This window comes from Pteropus medius, unplaced genomic scaffold, assembly GCF_902729225.1.
Source record: "Pteropus medius unplaced genomic scaffold, Ma_sr-lr_union100, whole genome shotgun sequence".
NCBI lineage: Eukaryota > Metazoa > Chordata > Mammalia > Chiroptera > Pteropodidae > Pteropus > Pteropus medius.
In genome coordinates, this window is record NW_024351730.1 from 10,718,001 (window position 1) to 10,733,392 (window position 15,392).

At 41.2% G+C, this 15,392-nt stretch overlaps 1 protein-coding gene across 3 annotated transcripts in view; it reads left to right on the top strand.

The window, feature by feature from the left end:
• CRACD (capping protein inhibiting regulator of actin dynamics) overlaps positions 1-15,392 on the top strand; it is a 243,512-nt gene that overhangs the window by 204,369 nt on the left and 23,751 nt on the right. Inside the window, exon 4 of one of the 3 annotated variants that reach the window (XM_039845266.1) lies at positions 9,336-9,471. The exons of the other annotated variants lie outside the window; for them this stretch is intronic. Within the exon in view, the coding sequence (XP_039701200.1) occupies positions 9,352-9,471 (120 nt within the window). The 5' untranslated portion in view covers positions 9,336-9,351. The remainder of the gene's footprint in view (positions 1-9,335; positions 9,472-15,392) is intronic. 3 annotated transcript variants of the gene reach the window in all.

Sequence of the window (15,392 nt, forward strand, 5' to 3'; positions counted from 1 at the left end):
TGGATGCTGGCATCCTATTTGATGTTGATGGCTTTGGTGTTTAAGCAGTAAAATTGGTTCAGCTTCTCTTGTATATGATTTGTAGTCATGGGCACAGTAGGACTGTCCTAATGGCACTGTGTTGTCGTGGTCCAGTGGCTGTTCACACAGTGTCTTTGTTCCCAAAGAGACCCAAACACCTACTAACACTGTTAAAAGGGAAGACTGTCAGCTGTGAGTCAGGAGCCTGGGTTCTGGTTTCAGTTCTGTCTTGATCAAGTCTCTCCACCTTCCTGGACCTCATCGACTCCGTGATCACAGAGGGCCCGCGGAGTCGGCAGTGACTGTAAATTGTGTGAAGACTGCGTCGGTCACAGCTGACGCCACTCTGGATTAGCAACTCCCCCTTTTGCTGCTAGTTTACTTGCAGAGACCTCCTGGAGGTGCTCAGAGCAGCAATCTGGGCCCCAAGCACAGTTGTAGAGGAGTGTGGACACAGAATTGGATGCAGACTTGAAATGGGTCCAGGAGCTCAGGATTTGCAGTTCTGCTCATTGATTTCTGCACTGTTTTTGAAGGATTTTTGAATGTGCAAGGACAAATGATATTACCTATTGTTAAGGTCTTCTACTCTATACCTTTCCCCTCACCTCAACCTGACCTCATTTATAAAATAGTATAGCACAGAGCCTGAGGGATGACAGTAACAAAGAAATAGGAATTATGGGAGCTTTGTGGCAAACACTGATGAGTTTGTTTTTATTCATGTTGAATTTGCAGAGACAGTGGGATAGTTAGGTAGCAGAGTCCACTAAGTAGCAGTACCTAGATACACGCAGGTAGAAGAAGAGAGTGGAATATGGGAGTCAGATAGACCAGGGGTCCCCAACCCCCGGGCTGCGGACCAGTACCAGTTCACAGACTGTTAGGAACCAGGCTGCACAGCAGGAGGTGAGTGGTGGGCGAACGAGGAAAGCTTCATTTGTATTTGCAGCCGCACCCCAGGGCTAGCATCACCGCTTCAGCTCCACCTCAGATCATCAGGCATTAGATTCTCATAGGAGAACTGGTCCCTGATGCCAGAAATATTGGGGACTGCTGAGATAGAAGTGACTGTTATTAAAAGTGACTGTTAAAGCCAGAAGAGAAGCCTCAGGCTGTTCTATCACCTACGCCTTTGGAAAGACAACCACAGGAGTCAGTGCAGAGTGGAGGGGAAAGAAAAAAAGTTGGTGTCTTTGGGCCGACTAAAAGCCTCTGATTAGATGTTTGGAATCTAAACCTCTCTGCCAATAATGATAATATCAATGACAACAACGACACAGCCAGGACAGAAACATAGAAGCGAGTTACAGCATCTCAGCCATCCTCGCTCCCTCCTATCCGTAAGGCCCTAGGAACTTCGGCTGCTTAGACTTCCAAGTCCAAAGGGACTATGTTTTCTGGCCTCTTTAAGCGGTGTCTGTGATTCTTCTCTAAGCTTATGAAAACTGTCCCTCAGAGACTAGTATTCTAAATTCTCCAAGTGGGCCTCTCTTCCTCTCCTTCTAGTGTTTGCTATTATCACATACGCTTGCTTTTGACTTCAGATTGTGTTTAAATTAAAATTACTATGAAATGACTGTATTGACAATCTTCCTATTAGAAGTTAAAAATCTGGTGGATATTAAAGGTATTCATACATCTCAAGATCAAGAGGCCACTTTGTGTCCTCAGCATCGGAAGAGAAGGTTCCCACACAGCAAACCCCGTTTCTTCCATTCGAGCAGAGTCTGAGGGAGAGTTGCAGTGTTGAGACTCAGAGGCCCCTCGCCTCTCAGCTCACTCATAATAAAAGAAAGGGGGAGGACTCGCCTACTTCTCAATCAATTGTAAAAGATCTTTAAATGTCAAGAATAAAGAAGTCCAGATGAACTCTGCCAAGGTACGATTTGTAGTGAATTGCCCCTCCTCCTCCCAATCATGTAGTTGGAAGTTCCCAGCTGTTACGGACAATGATTCCACCGAGTTCTTTGTTGGCGAGAACATAGTTTCAAACTGAGATCTCCACACACCCGGGCCATTCAGTTTCAATTCCAGCCCTGCCTCAAACTCTGGAACTTTGGGCAACATTTTACCTATTCTTTGTCTCAGCATCTCCTTTAGAGAACAGGAAATAATCTATGTTGTAGAGTTGTTTGGAAGCAGAACTGGTAACCATGATTACCAAAATTTTTAAATTAACCAAATCGATGAGGATTTAGTATTAATTTACATTATGTACACTGAATTATTTAGAGGAGATTGTTCATTGGTATAACTAATAAACAAATTAGCATTCTCGTCTACTGTTTCTTCTCAGAGTTTTAAAATGGGACAAAAACCAGATAGAAGAAGAAAAAGATACAAATATTTCTGGTCACTTTTCAAAGTAACCATATCAACAGGCAGGTTCTCACATGCAGAAACTTAATAAATGTAAAAAAGTTAATTATTTCCACTTATGGTTGTGATGAATTAGCTGGTAGCAAATCAGTGCTACCACCATGAACAACTGGAAGTGTGGGCGGAACATTAAAGCAGAGACATCTGTTTGGAGACGCCAGACTTGAGCAATGAAATCTGGAGAGAAGGGGAGCCCATTCTGCAGACAGAATCATATTGAGTAAAAAGAATGACAAATACAGAAAGGAGCATAAAGACATATGGCTCATGGCGAAATGTTCTAACATTGGAGAACCAGAGGGAGAATAGAGAAAAAAATGGGGCAGGAGGTAATAGCTAAGAATTTTCTAAAACCGATGAAAAATACCAAGCCACAGATTTAAGAAGTATTACCCTGCTGGATAATAATACTGGGTAGTGTACCCCCAGCTAGGTAAATTAGAAGAAATTCACACCTAACCACAACTGCTGAAAACCAAAGACAAAAAAATCTTAAAATCAGCTATAAATAAAAGATATATTGCCTGTCTTCTCAAAGAAGCAGTAATATAACGTACAAAAATTCTATAGATAACATCTTAAGTTAATGGTAAAATCGAGTACTTTCTTGCTCAGTTTGGGAACATGACAAAGTCTCCGTCACTTCTATTCAACTTTATATGAAGACTCTAGCTAATACAGTGTGGCAAAAAAAAAAAAAAGCAAAGTAAGATTGAAAATAAAGAAACCTTTCTTTTGTCACAGGCAATATAATTGTATACATAGAAAAACCAAAAGAATCAACAGTCATATTATTGTAACTAATAAATAAATTTAGCTAAGCCTAGTTATAAGATTAATATACAAAAATCAATTGTATTTTAATATTCTACCAATAAACAACTAAAAATTTAAGCTCCTGTCAAGATGGCGAAGTAGGTAAATGCAGGACTGGCTTTCTTCATGAACACATCTCAGTTACAACTAAACTACAGAACAACCGTCACTGAGAATCACCTAAAGTCTAGCTGAACAGAAGTCCTACAGCTGGCCATACACAGAAGAGGCGACCTCAAGACTGGTAGTGGGGGCAGAGATGTGGAACGGGCTGGTCCCACACCCAGCAGTTGAGAATCAGGAGGAAATCTTAGTTACAGAAAACCCCCAGCCTCACACTGGGTTCCCCAGCCCAGTGTTCCAGTACCAGGAAGAGAAGTTCCCACAATCTCTGGCTGTGAAAAACAGTGGAGATTGTGGCTGAGCAAGACAGAGGACTGCCGCTTTGAGGGCCCACATGCTGACTGACTTACTGAGACTCACTCACTTTGAGCTCCAGCACTGGAGCTGCAGCTCTGAAGAAACCAGGAACATACATACCGGAAGAAAATGAGTTGTCTCACTTCGGGGCACGGGCTAGAGGGGCAGCTTTCTCCAGACAGAAGTGCTGGCAGAATCCATTGTCTCTTTGTTTAGCCCTCCCTGCTCCCAACATGCAGACCCAGGCAGCCACCATATCTGAGTCTCTATCAACCAGGCTAACACTGGTCACCCTGCCTTGGTGGTTCTCTGAGACCTGCACCTCGCCTAATAATGGGCCACCACCCCCACCCCACCCCCAAGCTGCATCCAGTGGCTTTTCCATACAGATGGCCTGTCTTGGATCATGCTGAAGACTTTTTCTAAAATCTCAAAGGTTCACAAAACCTAAATAAGCAGCATCTGACGTTGGTTTGCAGCTTGGCCCTTCAAGGCACATCCAAGCCCAGCCATCTTCAAATTGCTTGATGCCTCATGCCAGATGGCCCTGGGCAGGGCACTGGCCATGGCTGAACTTGGCCTGTGTTGGGGCCCCTCCCAGGAGGCACAGGCCTGTATGCTCAGTGGCCGGCTTTGGTCTAAGCCAGAGCACTACCCAGGGCCACATCCAAGGATGACACACACAAAGGGCAGACTGCTCCTGCTAAAGCGAATTCTATTCCTTAGGGTTAGCCTCTGCACAAAAGCCCCTCCACTGTAGTCATGGCCAGTCCTCATAGCCAGTCAGCCCGAGGGTCTGTCCTTCCCATTGATGAGCAAACAGTAACCAAGGCTCAACTATAACTGGAGGACATTCACAACCCATATAGAGGACACACCTGGAGCACCTAGCTCAGGTGACCAGGGAGACAGTGCCACTGGGCATAGGACCCCCACTACCTAAGGATACTCTACTAAGACTGGGAGACATAGCAGCCCTGCCTAATACATAGAAGCAAACACAGGGAGGCAGCCATAATGGGGAGACAAAAAACAAACAAACAAACAAACAAACAAAAACCAAAAAAAAACCATGGCCCAAATGAAAGAACAAAGCTCCAGAAAAAAAAAAAACACAAAAAAATGGAGACAAAACATTGGTTATAAAGATGAATAGTGAACTTAGGGGAAGAGTAGATGAACTCAGTGAGAACTTTAACAAAGAGATACAAAACAAAAAGAACCAGTCAGAAATGAAGAATACAATAACTGAAATGAAGTATTCTATTACAAATCTGTATATAGTATTCATTAGAGGGAATCTAGTAGAAAAAGCCGAAGTTTGAATCAGCGATTTAGAAGATAAGGTAGCAGAAAACACCCAATCAGAACAGCAACAAGAAAAAAGAATCCAAAAAAAAAAAAAATAGTTTAAGGGGCTTCTGGGACAACATCAAGCATACCAACATTTGTATCATAGGAATATCAGAAGGTGAAGAGAAGAAGAAATTGAAAAACTGTTTGAGAAATAATGACAGAAAACTTCCCTAACCTGGTGAAGGGAATAGACGTACAAGCCCAGGAAAGCACACAAAGTCCCAAAGATGAACCCAAAGAGGCCCACACCAAGACACATCATAATTAAAATGTCAAAGGTTAAAGACAAAGAAAATCTTAAAAGCAGCAAGAGGAAAGTAATTAGTTATCCACAAGGGAGTTCCTATAAGAGTGTCAGCTGATTTCTCAACAGAAACTTTGCAGGCCAGAAGGGATTGGCATGAAATATTCAAGATGATGAAAAGCAAAGACCTACAACCAGAATTACTGTACCCAATAAAGCTATCATTTAGAATTGAAGGACAGATAAAGAACTTCCCAAACAAGAAAAGCTAAAGGAGTTTGTCACTACCAAACCAGTATTATAAGAAAGGTTAAAAGGGACTTCTTTAAGAAGAAGGAAGAAAATTACAAATAATAAAATGGCAATAATTATATATCTATCAATAATTTAAATGTAAATGGATTATATGCTCCAATCAAAAGATAAGGTGGATGAATGGATAGGAAAACAAGACCCTTAACTATGCCGAGACTCACCTCAGATCTAAAGATACACACAGACTGAAGGTGAAGGGATAGAAAAAATATTTTACGAAAATGGAAACAAACAAAAAGAAACTGGGGTACCATACTTATACCAGACAAAATAGACTTTAAAACAAAGGCTATAAGAAGAAACAAAGAAGGACCCAGTAATCCCACTTCTGGGAATTTATCCCTACTTCTAAGGGACATGGGAATCTATATGTTCATTGAAGCATTATTTACAATAGTGTAGATATGAAGGATATCTGGGTGTTCATCTGTGGATGAATGTTTAAAAAAGAGGTGGTACATGTATACAATAGAATATTGCTCAGCCGTAAAAAGAAAAAAATGAAATCTTGCCATCTGCACGATTTTTTCCTAGGTCCAACATGAATGGACCTAGAGGACATTGTGCTGAGTGGAGTAAGTCAGACAGAGAAAGACAAATGCCATATAATTTCACTTACATGTGAAATTACAGAGAACATTGATGGTTGCCAGATGGATAGGTGAAAAGGGGGCAAAAAGGGGAAAGGGATTAAGAAGTACAAATTGGTAGTTACAAAATTGTTATGAGGATATAAAGTATAGCATAAGGAATATAGTCAATAATATTGTAATAACTAGAATGTCAGATTTGTACTAGATTTATCAGGCTGATCAATTTGTAATTAATATAAATGTCTAATCACTATATTGCACACCTGAAACTAATAAAATATCATGCCAACAGCAGTTAAAAAGTTAAAAAATTATTTAAAAAATAAAAAATAAATTTTAACCTATACCATTTACAGTAGATTCAGAAACATCAAATATGCAGGAATAAATCTATCAAAATAGTCTAAGACCTCTCCACACAAAACTACAAAACATTGAAAAAGTAAAGAGGATCTAAATAAATGAAGGGATATCCAGTGTTCATGGATTAAAAGATTGAATATTGTAAATGTCAGTTATCCCGAAATTTATCTATAGATCCAGTGCCATCACAAGAGTAATCCTAGGAGTGTGCTAGTATGTGTATATGTGTAAATTTATGTGGAGAGACAAGAATAGCCATCTTGAAAAAAAAGCTGGAGAACTTAAACTACTAAATACCAAGACTCTTAAAAAGCTATAGTAATTAAGACAATGTAGGATTATTGCTAAACAGACAGACAGACAAGCAGACCAATGGAACAGAGGCCAGAAACAGATTCACAGATAAACAGTCACTTAATTTATGGCAGATCACTCACTGTCTTCAAGCCTCACTTTCCTCATCTATAAAATAGACTTAATAATAGTGACTACCACATAAGGTTTAAATATTATATATCTAAAGGATTTTGATATTAAAGAGGCTAGCATATATACAAGGTACATGGCAAATGCCTGATAAAATTTAGCTAATATTAATGTTACCTCTGTGACTAGCACTATTATTATTACTACTATTACCACTATTATTATTATTACCATTCTTATTTTTTTTCATATGATCATCTAAAAGTGGGGAACGGGTGGAAATTAAATCCTGGTTGGCAACAAGGAGTGTTTGGGGCAACAAAAGAGCAGGAAAGTGTCAATTCTTAGCCTACCTGGAGAAAAGAATGAGAGCAGAGAGAGAAACTTCATGATTTAGTCAAGACTGACTTAGAAACTAGAAGGGAACTTGGCTTAGCACAGGTATATTGTGTACACACAACTGTGAGATGCCAGTAAACATATTAACATCTAAACATCTAAAATGGACTTGTGCGTATATGTGTTCGTATGAATATTTTAGAGCCTATGTATATACATAAGCCATTTGTAAAAACACCGTAGAATTGAAGTCAGTTACCTCTTCTCCCACCTGAATCAAGCTAGGAATTGGAGAGAGAAGTTTAAACAGAATATTAAAAGGTTTGTTTCCACAACTTTGAATGAAAAGTTTATTTCACAGCATCTTTAGGTGAACCTGGAAGTTCATTTTGTAACATAGGTCACAGATGATAATTTATTTCATTTTTCTCCATATTCATATTCATATCCTAAAATAATGCCTCGTATTTCATAAAGTGGGTTGCTGCTCTAAGGCATCTTGTGTTATTTAACTGAAAGCTTACCTATTATTATAGCTATTTAGTATCTTCGACCCTCCCATAGTCCAGCCCACGTGCCGTTTGCATCCTGTCTCCTTCTCCCACTGACCCATCCATACCTCATTTCACTCATGGGACGGAACACTCTTAAGACCTTCCACCACTTTCAAACCCTTCACCTAGCTAGGACAGGATTGCATTCACCAGATCTGAATTCAGTTTCTCACTCTACTATTTCTATTTGGATGACTTAAGATAAGATTATTTACCCACTGAGTTTCATCTGCAACAAGATTCCAGTGATGAAATAATGAAAGTAAAACTCAGCACAGTGTTTTCAACTAAGTAAGGGATGACGGTGTTGATGGTGGTGGTGGTGGTGGTGGTTATTATTATTGCTTAAGATCCTACAGCCAGGAGGCTCATATTTAAGTTTTTTGTTTCTTAATTTAATATGCTTTTTAACCATGCTGCCTGTAATTTGGCAAATTAGATGATATGATTTGGTGCCCAATCTTCTCGGCTAGTCTAGACTTGGTTGGGACCCTGCCCACTGCATTTCTGTATTCAGTGCAGAGGCACCAGCTGGGGACACCACCCCACCCCTATGCTGGCTCTTCTCTCATGTACTTGGTCACTGAAAAAACCTCTTGGTGGGGCCCCTCCCTGGGGAGGGGAGAGGAGGAATGGTGCCCTCTCACCCCTGGGGGTGCTGCTGATGCGTGCATGGCATGGAAGTGTGCCTGCCTCGTCTTACAGAGGGTGTGTGATTCTGCCTGCCTGTGAACAGCCTGGATGTAGTCTATTCCTTTCCCAGAGATAACTTAGTTTGCAAGATCAAGTAAGGAACAGTTGACTTCTGCTGCTTCCTCTTCCTGCAGTTCACCCTGCCTGTACCTCACTGTCAGGTAGAAATCTGGACTTCCTTAAAGTCCAACCCTTCAGCTGAAAAGCGTGTATTTTGGGATACCTTCCATCTATAAGCTCACTGTGCACAAAGCCTGTCAGAATTTCCCGAACACATATTTCCTACCTTTCTCCGAATTTCTTAAGAGTCCCACCAGAGAGACTCTTTATTCCTTTGGTCTCTATCAGCAATTCTAGTCTTTGTCAGGTCTTTGTTTTAGATAGATATATCTTCCGAGCTGATCGTAATCTGAGAGAGAAGCTCTTGCCTCTTCTTTCCAGATCTGCATGTTACTGAAAAAATGCTGGTTGACAAGACTTACTGGGGTAAAACTGACTGTGACAGCTTATCAGGAAAAAGGCTCCTCTAGTTAAAATTTCTGCAGTGCCTTCTGTCCCGGGTCCTCTACAAATAAATAACTGTCTGAGTTTTCAGTGAGTGGCTCTGAAATGTTATGTTGGAGACATGCTCCCTTATTCCTGTGGGATACTTCTGTCTACCCAGCCACTTGTCTGATCCATAGCAGAAAAGGATGCAGTGCTGGCTGGGATGGGTTGTAGGTGGGGTCCCTCAAGTCAGGAAGAACAAGAAGCTGAATTGCCAAAAGAAATTTTATCATCCTAATAAAATGAAGCACATGATTTGCATTCCAGGTCCTTCAACTATTCTATGGGAACCCGGGCATTTTCCCATGACAGTATTTTTATCCCTGATGGGGGAGCAGAAAGTGAGCAGACAGTTCAAGCAATGTCACAGGACAACATCCTGGGCAAAGTCAAAACTCTTCAGGTAAGACAGCTTGAGATTGGAAAGTTAGAGCCGTAGGAGGGGGCCTGGCTATGAAGGGAAGTGGGAAAAAGCCCAGCTTGGCCTTGAGTAATGGATTGGGAGGTCCAGGGGTAGCTCCTGGGGAGATATTTTGCTGTCCTGAACCTGAGTAAGCCTCTGTCCATCTGTGAGAGTCACACTGTCACCATCGTACCCACCTTCATAACACCCCCTCTCCTTTCCTGTCAAATTGTTCCCTCATTTTAAGTGGACATCATGAGGACAAGTACCCAAAAGAAGCAACATGACTTGGATGGGAGGAAAGAGTCCTTAACCATTAGCACTGGCCACAATCCCCCAAGTACAGGGGTGACTGTCAGCTGAGGGTTTGCACAGCAAGTGTTCACTTTCCAAGTCTCTGTACTCGGACAGTGAATGGTGAGACTCTCATTCTGTTGTTTATAAATCTGGCTCCTTTGGAACTGCCTTGTCTCAGAGAAATACCACAAAGCTCTTAAACCTGACCACTGTTCACACTGCAGAGTTGGGCAGTTTTCCTACATAAAATTGAGTCAGGCGGTAACTCCTTAGTGATAAAAATCCAGTTGATCCTTGATCAACATAGGTTTGAACTGCATGGGTCCACTTACACTCAGATTTTTTTTCTAAAAATTACAGTAAATGTATTTTATGATTTTCTTAATAACGTTTCTTTTCTCTAGATTACTTTATTGTAAAAAATCAGTATATAATACATATAACATACAAAATATGTGCTAATCGACTGTTTATATTGCTGGTAAGCCTCCCCGTCAACAATAGTCTATTAGTAGTTGAGTTATATGTGGATTTTTCAACTGCATTGTTAAGAGTCAACTGTATAATAATTCTCTGCTAAATGTGATTGAAATAATAAGGAATCCAGGAAACTCAGAGGAGGAAGGACACCTGGGATCTGACTGTGTAGATTTGCCTGATTGCTTGGTAGAATCACTCGCCTGGCAGAAGTGCCTAAGCAGGCTCTTCTCTGAGGTGGAGGTGCTTGGGGATGATCCAGAGTGTGAATGGGAGCCTCTGTTGGGCTGGTTTCCACCTATCTGTCTGTAAGTCTGAAACAATGAATGAATGAGTTGAATGAATGAGCAAAAAAAAAAAAAGAAAGAAAGAAAAAGAAACAGCTGGTTTCAGTAGTTACTGACAAGAAGCCTTGAATTCCAAGAAAATTTTCTATTTTCTTGAAATGTTCTTGTTTCTGCTGAACATTTGCTACATCATGTTTCTATGAACATTAGCTTTCGTGATCAGTGTTTGGTCACATATTCCATACACACGCTCAGCTGCATATAGCAGATGGCAATCGAGGAAATAACCAACACCCTGGAACCACACCCAAACTTGCCTAGATCTTTATACCCGCTGTCACCAGTGCCTAAGGCCATAGTCCTGCCCTCAGAGCTAACTTAGGCACTTCCTTCAAATTCCAGCATTTCCTAACCAGGTTGCATTCTTGGTTCTTGCTGGCTGTGCTGTTGTTACACATTTTGTAGACTCTAAAGGAAAAAGCAAGCTGTCACTTCTCCTAGATTGAAAAAGAAGGGTGGTGGTGGCCAAAGAAAACCTTGACCATCCTCCACTCCCTTCTTTTACCTTTCTTTCCTTGAAGTTCCTGGAATATTATTCCTAAGAAGTTCTAAACTCCTGGCTCATAATACGCCTTTTCTAAGAGGAGTGACTTAAAAGATTTCAGGCCATGAAAGCACTGTATTTTATGAGGGCTTTCTAGGAGTTCTTTAAAAATTAGGTAATCGTTCATCGTATTAAATGATATCTGCTCTGTAACGTCACAGCACATGCCACGCTGCTCCAAGAAGTGGTTTTAGAGTTGTAAATGATACATAATTCTACAGTATTGAAAATATAGAAACTCAATAAGAACATGTGACTGCCTATTATTCCTATTAGCAATGAGACACGATGTTAAAGAATACGATCTCATAATTAATAAAATGTAAAACAACCAACTTACCTGAAGCAAAAATTCTATTAACACAAGAGAAATGTAAGTACAGCAGAATATCTAATTTGAGTGCTCTCTTTTGACAATATCTAATCATACAAGGTTTTCCTAATTTTGCTTCTGCTCTACGGGTTCACAAGCTTCCTTACAGCTCTACAGTTATATTTTTTAAAAATAAAAAGCTTTGCTCTTCAAGGAGGGAAATGGGGACCATTATCATAGAAAATGTGATTTTTGGAGTGACATAAGATGTAACTGTATCACCCCCAAAAGACTGTGCTTTATTTTTCAGTCGACTAAGCAGTATGTTCCTGGTAAGTCGTAGAAATAGTAATCTTTATTAAATTGCATGAATGCTTTGCATTTTTCCATGACAACGTTATGCTGGTATTGATGCTTAGTAAGCAGCATAAAAGACTGCCCCCTCGTAGACTCCAGCATGGAATGAGGGTGCTTAGTAACGTCAGAAGCATGTATGTTTTTTATGTCTGAAATTGTCTTTGTGTATCTGTGTATATTTATTTTAAAAAGAGAGAGAAGTAATGGATAACACCTATCTGACAGTAAATGTCTTGGCAAACTGATTAGCCACCATTATTAAGACATTCTTTTGAAATGAGATTTCTATTGGAATGCCATTTTTTTTTCCCCCCAGCCATTTTTCTCTGGCTTTAGAAACTTCCCAGTCCTTGGAAACCCACAGAACCGTGCCTGTAATGACTGCACTTGTAAAGGTTGCCCTCTAGTGGTCACATGTAGTCATCTCAGCTAAAACTGTCATATGTTGCACCTGTGGCGGTTAGTATCTCTCTACCGAGCACAGAATGATTGAATACAGCATTAATGAGCCCATGTTTTTCTGAATAAAGTGAATCTACCTCCCATGAAAATTTCTGTGGCAAATTATTGAAACTTTAAAAGAAAAAATCGTTCTTTGTATAAAAATAATACATGCACATATTGACAACAGGACAGGTGTAGGGACAAAAACTATAGTGTCCTTTCTGAGGACTCTATACATAAAAATTAGTTGTTCCATGGACAGTAGGTAAAATAAGCTCGGCCTCTGCTGCCACCTGACTGTGTGGCCTCCGGCGAAGTCATTTAACATCTTTGACCTTCATTGTCCCCATCCGAAAAATAAGAGCATGCATGTGATGGATGATCCTAAAGGCCCCTCCAGTTCTTAAAATCTGCCACCTATACAAAGTCACTGTTCACCTGGTGTAGCACGGAGTAGCTTTGTAAGCTGACCTTGACGTTCCCTACAGCTACCCAGAGCACAGCTGAGGGAGGTGCCTGTTTATTTTAGATCAGACCAGGCTGTGAAGTATCTACCAGCTGATGATAGAACTCAGGAACACCACAGTCTAAGCCTGCAGGTAATCCTTAGAATTATAGCACACCTTTGTCAGAAAATGCTTAGTCTATTAGTCCACAGACTATTTAGCTCAGGAGGGAATACTTCCATTCTCAGTAGCTACTATTTCCTGCTGAGCTGGATTTCACATAAAAATGCCAAAGTGTCATATGCTTGAGGGTTTTGACACTTCATGCAGCTGTCGAGGACATAAAGAATAAATATCTGCTCTTAGCTATTTCTTTATAGAGCACATGTCTTTAAATCTGTATGCTTTTTCTTTTGCTTTTTTAAAAAAATGTCTTTTTAACTATGGGAGTATCTGTAATTTGCTCAAGAAGACAGAACCTTTATTTTTCCTCCACTTTATTCTTACAGACATGGTCTGAAGAATGAAAAATCTGGGGAACTGCAAACACTGGCAGTGTGAGAGCTGCAGAATATGACATGCTTGGAATTTCCACACTATAAAAAAAGCCTCATAAATGTGGATGTGCGTTCCTCTGACATCATTCTCCAGCATTCCATATTACAACAAAATGGCCCGATTTGAATGAATAAAATATAATCCCTTTTAGCTCACATTCCGGTCTCAACAGTAACACCATTCACAGCCACAAGCAGCATACACTCACGGCATAGGCATAACTTTCCTCTCTCCCCTATGGTTATAATTGCAGGATGTGTAAAGAGCCATGGGTATTTAAAAAAAAAAAAAGTGGAGAGAGCAGTCGTAGTTTCTTTCTGTGTAAACTTAAGGTCAAGCTCATCTTGGCAGTCTGTTTTTTTCTTTTCTCTTTCTTTCTTTTTTGCTTATGTCAGAGTTTCTCTTATGACAATGCCTGAATAGTAGGCAGAATTGAAGTCACCAAAAAAGCCACATTTATCCCTGTATTCAATTTACACAACACCTGAGACTGCCAGTTAGGTTTTAGCAGTAACGTTTTAATTGTCAGTAAATCGCACAGAGTGTGGTGACAGCCAGTCTTCCCGTCAGCGGAAGGAGGCATTTGGAACAGGGACTGCAGAGCTCTTGCAGGTGCAAGAGCTTTGACCTCAAGAGTCTGAGGATCAGTCACTACGGCCTTGGACACTTAGTCCTGCCTAGCCTTGTTTCACTGTCTCATTTCTGACAGCTGCAGAGCGTGTCTGTGAAGACAGCCCATTGTCTGGACAAAGAGGCTGCAGCCCTATCCCTAAACACAGTGGCTGTCATTTCTTTGATTACCTGGGTCCTCCCCACCTCCATCCCACTTCCTCCTCCGAAACTCCCTCGTCACCAGCCTGAATTTATTTTCTGTGGAGGGAATTTAAATCAGCGGCTTTACAAAGATGCACATTGTCATTCTCAAAGGCAACAGCATGTGTTTCTTTTGCCAGGATGAACATATCTGAGACATAAATCAACCCTTTGATATGTATACACATCCCCCCTCCCTCCCCCTCTTTTTTTCTTTCTCACACTTTTCCTCCTCGCTGCTCCCGCAGCCTTCAGCTGTTGCACCTGCAGTCAGTCCTGGAGCTCTTCCTGGGCCCTTGTCACTCTTCCTCTCCATGCATTTCCTCTGACCCTGCCACTTCCTCGCCATTGGTTTCTCTTCTTTAACACTGAACCTCATTTCTTAACATTCCTCTCTCCATTTACCTGCTTTGTCCCATGGAATTTACTTCTCCTATTCTTAGTCCATCCTTTTTTCTCTCTCTCTTTTCTTTTCCACTGGTAGCCATGAGAGCCATCCCATCTTTGAATTTTATTTCAATCCAGACCGTGATTACATTTTGCCATTTTTTCTTTTTGTCTCGTAAGTATTGGGGTGGACCAATATCAGCATTCTAAAAAGGGCCCTAACAGAGTAAAATAGCAACATTTTCATTCTTTTTTTGTGGTGGCAAAAATCCTAACTAAACAGCATTAGAGTGTTAGGCCAGGTTCTCCATGAAAGCTTGTTAAAGAAATATTCTTTTCTTTGTACATCGAAGGAATCCTTCCATTAGTCCTTCAGGGGCATTAGTAGATGGCAGAGCCTGACACAGGAGGTCTCAGCTCTTGGCCAACACTCTTAGAGAAGCAGTAACTGCTGGACAAAGTCCAGGCTGGGAGTCTCGGACACGGGAACCATTCCCACCTCTTCTGCCCAGGTGCCCATCCCTCTCCCACAGGGCAGCAGAGTGAGACAGGCCTGTGACCTTATTACACCGTGTCCTCTTGTCTAACTCCATCGGCTGCTCTAATAACCGTGGCTGCTTATATTGATCTGCTTAGAGTAGATACTAACTGCCGCTTCTTGCTAAACTTGTTTTTAGAAGACACCCCTTTCCAGCCTTCTCCTCCCCGAAACCCTTTTAGGCTGCTCTAGCTGTACTTCACTGGCTGAACTCAGGCTTTCGATGTGCGTGCCTTCTCTGTGGTGCCAGGGGAGCCAGGCTCAGGCCGAAATACCAGCAGATCAAATACAAGTCTTTGTCTTTCTGTGCTCCTGACTTGGCATGCTGGGGTACCCTGGGGGGTGTTGGGAGGGGAGTCTCGGGCTCATCTCCTTCATGTCTCTGCAGTCTCGCTGTCCA